At 43.9% G+C, this 7,876-nt stretch overlaps 1 protein-coding gene across 2 annotated transcripts in view; it reads left to right on the forward strand.

The window, feature by feature from the left end:
* DEPDC1B (DEP domain containing 1B) overlaps positions 1–7,876 on the forward strand; it is a 94,660-nt gene that overhangs the window by 6,096 nt on the left and 80,688 nt on the right. Inside the window, exons 1-2 of one of the 2 annotated variants that reach the window (XM_011942893.1) lie at positions 4,498–4,562; positions 6,312–6,577. In XM_011942893.1, the coding sequence (XP_011798283.1) occupies positions 6,345–6,577 (233 nt within the window). In that variant the 5' untranslated portion in view covers positions 4,498–4,562; positions 6,312–6,344. Of the gene's footprint in view, positions 1–4,497; positions 4,563–6,311; positions 6,578–7,876 lie in introns of those variants that run through there. The other variant, XM_011942892.1, reaches the window with a different exon arrangement.

Genomic DNA, 7,876 nt, shown 5'->3' on the forward strand with positions numbered 1-7,876 from the left:
TTTAAAGGTGGAAGTGGCCATCTTCTCAGCTAGCCTTAGGGATTCTTAGTAGGCCTAGGAAATCCAGCTAGTCCTGTCTCTCAGTTCCCCCTCTCCACAGGAAAAACCAAGTGCTGTTGGGGAGGTTGGCCGATGACCGTTCTAACTGCTTCCTGCTGAATTGGGGCGTAGTAGGGGTTGTGCAGCTGAGATTTCCTCGGGAGGGGTGCCTTCGGTGTCATTAACATCAGAGCATGGGCTAGCAGGCCAGTCTAGGGGTCTACGGTAGATGTTGGTCATGGACTGTATCTGGGGCTCCATTTGAAGAATGATTTGTAGTTTTACAGCTTTAATTCTGGAAGGGACCAACTTAACAAGGAAGTTAAAGATACAGAGTCCAAAGAGGTATAGCAATATTATAGCTGTTAGAGGTCCTAAGAAGGGGAGAATCCAGGGCATCCATTGACTGAGGAGGTCCCAGGGTCCAGTGTTTTGAAACTCCTCTGCTCTACGTTGTATTTGATCTCGAATTTCTTTAACTTTCTCAGTGACGATTCCGGATTGATTAACATAATAGAATTGTCCTAACTTTTGTAAAACATCAATACAGCCATCAGGATTATCTGAGAATTTACCTAGGTCTATTTTAATTTGCTTTAAGTCTGAGAGAGAAAAAGGTACATGCACTCTGGCTGGGCCAAATTCTCCTCCTCCCACTGCTTGGAGGGGGCATAATTGGGGACTATTGGCACTCTTTGGTTCATTGTTTACCCCTTTATCTATCTCCTTTTGGACTGTTTGGGTTGAAGGGGGGGTCCTTATTAGTTGGAGAAGGAGTCAGGGGAATGCTGGGGTAGGGAGGTAGACTCTGAGGGCTTCCTGGAGGTCATAAATCATACTTTTTACATAATTGCGAGTTGTCTCTTAATGAAAAGAAAGTTTGTACATATGGCACTTCACTCCATTTGCCTTCTTTTCTACAAAAGAAGTCTAGCTGTAAGATGATGTTATAATTTATACTTCCCTCAGGAGGCCAGGTTTCTCCCCCTTGAAGAGGATATCAGGTGGTACTGCAGAAGAATATAAGTCATTTCTTCTTAGAATCTGAGGGTCAAATTGGTCCCAATTCTCCAGAATACATCTTAGGGGTGTTTTTGCCTTGAGGGGGGAATGTTTTCCTTCTGAAAAAAGAACATAGGGATGCCAGTGCCCCTAGTCATTTTCCGATGAGCATTAGTCCTGGAGCGTCCTCTATGATCCTAATGCTTATTCCTTTCCAGGGTGTGTAACCATCCATGGACCTCTGCTTATCGGATTAGTTACACTTACCGATGTAGCAAACCTGCACCCCTTTTCCTGCCTTTCTTGACCACAAAGAAAGGGGGCCGGGCTGCTGGATCTACTGGTCCTTTACCAGTGTGCCCAACATTGCCTTTGTGCTCAGGGGTGAGTCCTAGAACTGGACTGGGTTCCTGAGTATTTCATAACAACCCAGCTGCCCCATCAAGATGTATAACCATAAAAGCAGTTCTTATGCAAATTTGTTTCAGAGAGGGTATAGGTAACCTTTTGAGTCAGGATTGAGATAGTCCTTTTTGATTCTGTAAGTACTTTAAGACTTGACTGAGTGCAAACAGCTCATAAATTTGAGGAGACCAGTTAGTTATTAGGCAATTTTTCTAACTCTGCTTCAACAAGAGTCTTCCTGTCAATTACTGAACACTCATTGTGGTTTTTTCCTCAGTCACCTGGGAGGAACCATCTATTGTCCTGTCCTGAAGGGAGTTCCTCCTAGGTCTGGTTGGACCTTAGTATGGTAATTAAGATTTAAGTCCCCTGTTAGGAGCTGGGTTAAGTGAATTATCAACGGTTGGTGTTAAATTACCTTTCTCTAACAGAATAGCCCCATGCTTTAAGATTTCTGAGTTAGTAAGCTACCTTTTTGCTTTTTTGAATAATTCTGAACTGGTGAGGTGTGCTCACAATGAGGTTTCCTCCAGAAGTTATTTTTCTACTTTTAGCAAAGCAGTTGTCGCTACAGATTGAATGCATTCGCAGGTTACTGGGTTAAGGATTTTTGATAGGAAAGCTATGGGTTGTCAGTGGTCTCAGTGTTTTCAGGCTACGCCCTTGTTTACACTGACAGTGAGGTAGTATTGGAGGGTTATAGGGTCACGGAGAAGACCTTCAATTATCAATTATAGGTTTTAAATTTACCCTGGCTTTTAAAGGAATAGGGCACACTTTTTTTTTTTTTTTAACTGTTTCTTTCTCTTTTTTTCCTTTGACCTCCTCTCTGTCTCTCCCCTCCGTCCCTCTCTCTCCCCCCCCGTCTCTCTCTCTCCCCTCTGTCTCTCCCTCTCTCCCCTCCGTCTCTCTCTCTCTCCCCTCCATCTCTCTGTCTCTCTCTCTCCCATGTCTCTCTCTCTCCTGCTCTTAGCCATTACAAACTTGGGGTCCTGGCAAGGGTGGTGGGGAACAGGTCCCACATAACTGCTCATGTGGAGAGCTGTATGCCTAAATTGGGAGGGACACCAGGGATAAGACTCCCTGGGTTTATAGCCTAGATGCCTAAGGACTCAGCGTAGAGCTTCCTCAGATCCCTTTGGAGATACAACTTGCTAGAGGAAATCTAAATCTAAAGTCTAAACCATTAGTACCTAGGAGGCAGGGATTGGAGGAAGTAGATTCAGAGGTAAGGAGGATTTTGGGGCTACGCTTTCAAGAAAGTCATGGTCAGGACCCAGGAGATACAGTCAGAAGGAAAGGTAGGGGCGCATGCATGGGCGACTGTTGAGTAGAGACTCCTCGCTGCGCCATGATCTGAACCAGCTAATGCTGGGGGTTTGGGACGACAGCTTTCTGCCTCTAGTCCGCCCTCAGCCTCCCCAAGAAAACTGAAAGTGGAAGCTGGCTCCAGGCAGACCAAGGTCCCCAACCCTTCTGGGGACCAGGCAGACCAAGATCCCCAACACCTCTGGGGCTTGTTAAAAAGCCCTTCCCCAGATAGCCTCACACCTGAGTCTTAAGTCCCTGCTGCCATGCTAATCGTTTTTAACTGGTTGACAGGTGCCCGGTATTTTCCTCCAATTCTAAGGAAGGATAGGACAGAATAGCAAGCGAAAGTGGTCCGATATTACTCATCACTTTGGAGGTCCCTTTGTGGTCGCCAAAATGTTACCTGGGGGTCCTTGCTCCCAGAGCTCCCAAGATGGTGGTGGGCCGTTTCCAAGATGGCAGCAGGTCGCTTCCAAGATGATGGCAAGCCTTGTGTTCTCTGACCTTGGGTTCTTGGCCTCACGGATTCCAAGGAATGGAATCTTGGGCCATGCAGTGAGTGTTATAGATCTATTAGAAACCGTGGGTCACGGAAGAGAACCATGGAACCTAGTGACTAGTGTTCAGCTCAGATAGGATGAACCCGGGCACTTAGCCGTGCAGGAACAATGGCAAGCCTCTAGCCCAATCAGGAGCAGCAGTGGGCGCCTCGCTGGCTCAGGAGCACAGCTGACACCCTGCCGGATCCGGAGGGATGGAAGTCAGCAGCGGGTCTGCGATGGTGTCAAACAGCAGTGGTGGACGGTGAGCTGTGAACAGCGAGCGAAAGCTCAGCTTGAGCTGTAACAAACACGGACCAGAAGAGTGCAGTTGCAAGATTTAATAGAGTGAAAACAGAGCTCCCATACAAAGGGAGGGGACCCAAAGAGGGTAGCCTAGAATGTAGATTTTTTAAAATTCAAGTTATAGATTTGAAAATATAGATTGGTTCTACCACTTATTAGCTGGGTAGATTTGAGTAAATTTCTTTTTTTTTTTTTTTTTGAGACGGAGTCTTGCTCTGTCGCCCGGGCTGGAGTGCAGTGGCCGGATCTCAGCTCACTGCAAGCTCCGCCTCCCGGGTTTTATGCCATTCTCCTGCCTCAGCCTCCCGAGTAGCTGGGACTACAGGCGCCCGCCACCTCGCCCGGCTAGTTTTTTGTATTTTTTAGTAGAGACGGGGTTTCACCGTGTTAGCCAGGATGGTCTCGATCTCCTGACCTCCTGATCCGCCCGTCTCGGCCTCCCAAAGTGCTGGGATTACAGGCTTGAGCCACTGCGCCCGGCCGTAAATTTCTTAATTCCTTCTGAAAGATGGTTATTATTAGGATTTCATATATACAAAGACACAGTGGGAAGACACATTTGGGACATGTTGTAGTCTAATGGGAACAAAAAAGTCATTTATTTGCTTCCTGATTTCCTGCTCACTGATGTAACTTCACAGATATAAGGAGAAAGAAGCTGAGTTGCCATGAAGTTATTTGAAAGTAACATTTAAGAGAGACATATGGTTTTTGTCTTCAAGGATGCTATGAGACATGGCAGTTCACATGCCCCCTAGTGGCATCTTGTAGTGGAAGGAAACTGGATTTTTTTCAGTTCTTAACCATGTGCCAGGCCCTGTGAAACCAGTATATGGCAGAACCGGGATTTGGACTCAGGTCTGACTCCATACCTCATGTTTTGCCCATTCCGCAGGGATTGATTCTGTTATCCTGAGGTGGTCCAGTGTTTCTTAACTTAAAGGTTAGGATCATTGGGTGGTGAGCATTGCCAGCAGTGTATTACAGTGAGTTAGTATGTACTTGATTTGACAAAGCAAGGTTCCTAAATAAAGTGGAAGCAATGGGATATATATTCCCTGGATTTAACTGAAGTGGATCCAAGCAGTGTGTGGTGTGCTGTTTTTTAGTATACCTCTCATTTTAATTTCCATGATTTTTGACTCCCAAAATCTGAAATTTTCTGAGCTTCTGGGGCCATGTTTTTATCTAGGACAAATTCCTAGAGAAAAGTGTTAACTGTACCAAAGCCACATAGTTATTGGTAGATGCTGGACTAATGGCCAATGGAGACTCCATTCCGGGGTCTTTCCAATGTACTCACTCAGCTCTGACAGCCACACCCACCCTGATAATATTAATAAATACAGCAGCAATGATGCTATAATGGCTAATGTTTATTAAGCACTTCTTTTGTGACAGACACTGTGATAGGCTGCATCAATATTATCTCATCTGGTCTTTGTAACAACCCTATCATGTGGGTACTGCATTACACCTGTAGTAACGGAGGCTTACCTAGTCAAAGGTTGCCCTGCTGGTCAGTTGTAGAATAGGCCTCTCAACCCAGCAGTGTTTGACAGAGTGCCTGAACTCTCTCTACCCGGTCTACTTTTCAATGTGGTATCTGAAGATGTCATGCACACTTAAACTTCTAGGTTCTTTCCAAGGAACCATGAGGTAGTTTTAAACTACTATATATTATTTGAGGTATCTAGTAGCTATTCTTTCAAAAAGCTTTGTTTTACATGTAAGTAAAAACTGGCCCATCACTTTTCAAAGGTTTATTCTTTGTGGTTTTGAGCTGTTTGACATCAGGCACTGTATTATCTTTTTCATCTCTTTTCCTCCCCCTACAATGCCTTTCACATAATAAGCAATCTAGAAATATTTGCTGAATGAAGGTAAGGTCATACTAAACGGGGGCTCCAAAAAGCAAAGTTTGCATAGTGGGCTTAGTTTTAATCATTATTTACCATACGTTCTTCGTTTATATAAAAATCCATTAATAGGACAACTTGATGGCAACCTCCTCAATAAATATTTCTTGAATGAATAAATGATGAACCACCCTTGAAAAGTTGCATTTTCTTTAGAGTTTTTTTTCTATCAGTAATTTCTATTTTTGAGGCTGCGTGCTGTGGCTCACTCCTGTATATCCCAGCACTTTGGGAAGCCGAGGCAGCCAGATCACTTGAGGTCAAGAGTTTGAGACCACCCTGACCAGCATGGTGAAACTCTATCTCTACTAAAAATACAAAAATTAGCTGGGTGTGGTGTTGGGCGCCTGTAATCCCAGCTACTTGGGAGGCTGAGGGAGGAGAATCGCTTGAATCTGGGAGGCGGAGGTTGCAGTGAGCTGAGATCACACCACTGCACTCCAGCCTGGGCGACAAAGCTAGACTCCATCTCAAAAAAAAAAAAAAAGTTTTTATTTTTGTTTTAATTGTGGTAAAATATACATAATATAAAACTATTTTAACTGTTTTTTTAAGTGTATAGTTCTGTGGCACTAAGTACATTCATAATGCTGTACAGCCATTACCACCATCCATTCTCCCAAACTTTATTAGAGTTTGAAGCCTGTAGATAAAACATTTTCAAGGCTCTACCTGTTATTAAAGCAGTTTAAGGGGAAAAATTGCATTCTTTGCTTTAATTATTTGGGATGTAGTAATCTTAAAAAAAAATCAGTTGATTACTAAATGCCATTCTCTTTCTTTCCCCTAGTGGAATGAGACCGTGGAGATTTTTCGTGCTAAGATGCCGTTACGGAAACATCGCTGTCGTTTCAAGAGCTACGAGCATTGTTTCACAGCCGCCGAAGCTGTGGATTGGCTGCATGAGCTGCTGAGGTGCAGTCAAAACTTCGGCCCCGAAGTGACCCGCAAACAAACGGTCCAGCTGCTAAAAAAATTCCTGAAGAATCACGTTATTGAAGACATCAAGGGAAAATGGGGTCAGGAAGATTTTGAAGACAATCGTCACTTATACAGGTAATGGCAACATGTAAACCTGGAAGGTGTGGAATTGGGGAGATGAGTGAATCTGGTCCAAGTCTGTTGAAGCTTCCTGATATGTAAGAATTTACCTTGTTCACTGAACAGTGGGGTCTAGTTGTGATTTGTTGAGTGGAGAACTGAATGTGTTGCTACAATAAAACCAGTTGCGATTTTTCTTGGCTTCTTAGAGCACTCCAGAGCTGTGTTTTGTTGCAGTGATGTTTCAGTAAGGAAATCTTTTCATGCCTTTTGCTCACCTGGGAAGATGGTGGCCATAACTTAGTACTTCTGGAGAATCTGAAATGGTGGAACAGTAGCTCTAGGTTCAGCTTTTCTGAGCAATGGTGATTGGTATATTCAGGAGGTTAGTAGCAGAGTGTGTGTGATCTTTAAACAGCTCAGGGCCCATGTGAACAATTATGCTAGAATTCCCTGATGTCTCAGATTAAGCCGACAATGTGAGTCTGCTTTTCCGCAAACATTTTTGTTCATGTTTCAGTGCTATTTTATCATATGGACACTTACCACCAGATAATCCGAGGGAAAATGAAGATTGCTTGTCTTGCACTTCCCTTCTCACTGCATACTTGACAGTTTTATTGCTGGAGGTGGAGGGGACCAACCTAAGATTCAGGTGTGGGAGAAGACTAAAGAGGAATGAAGTCACACAGGTCCATAAAGGAATTATTGAGTTCTCTACACGGATTAAAAGAAGGAATGGAGAATATGAACCCTTATTATGTGCTTTTTTTACTCCAGCTGAACAATAAGGAGTGTGATTGCATCATATTCAGTGAGGGCATTCCACTGGGACGCATGGCTTTGCACAGGGAAAATCTGGCTCTTTCATACCTGAACCATTTCTTTGTCTCCCTCTTGGACTAGCTGCTGAGAAAGGCAGAGCAGGGTGAGAGTGTCTGTCGTGAGTGCGTAGAGTGAAGAACAGACATTGCTGTGCATTAGGATCTAACTTCCTCAGGGAGTTTCATCAGCAGTCTCTTGCGTGCAGATATCAGTATTGTCATCTGGGCAATTAGTCATCTCTCTACTTGGTGGTTAGTTTTGGCTTTGCTGATTCCACTTTTAATTAGGATATTGGGTAATCTCGGCCTATTCTGAGACCTTAGTACTTAATAGCATCAGGCAGTGGAAATTTTAGCCCTGATTCTACATGCCACACTTTATTGGGAATTCTTCAATGATTATTTCTCTTGGAAAACTTTAATTGCTTGTACCCCAACAAGATTTAGCTAGAACACTTCTGAAAGATTCTCTGGATGAGTAACTTCCATT

Source organism: Colobus angolensis, unplaced genomic scaffold, assembly GCF_000951035.1.
Source record: "Colobus angolensis palliatus isolate OR3802 unplaced genomic scaffold, Cang.pa_1.0 Scaffold212, whole genome shotgun sequence".
Taxonomy (NCBI): domain Eukaryota; kingdom Metazoa; phylum Chordata; class Mammalia; order Primates; family Cercopithecidae; genus Colobus; species Colobus angolensis.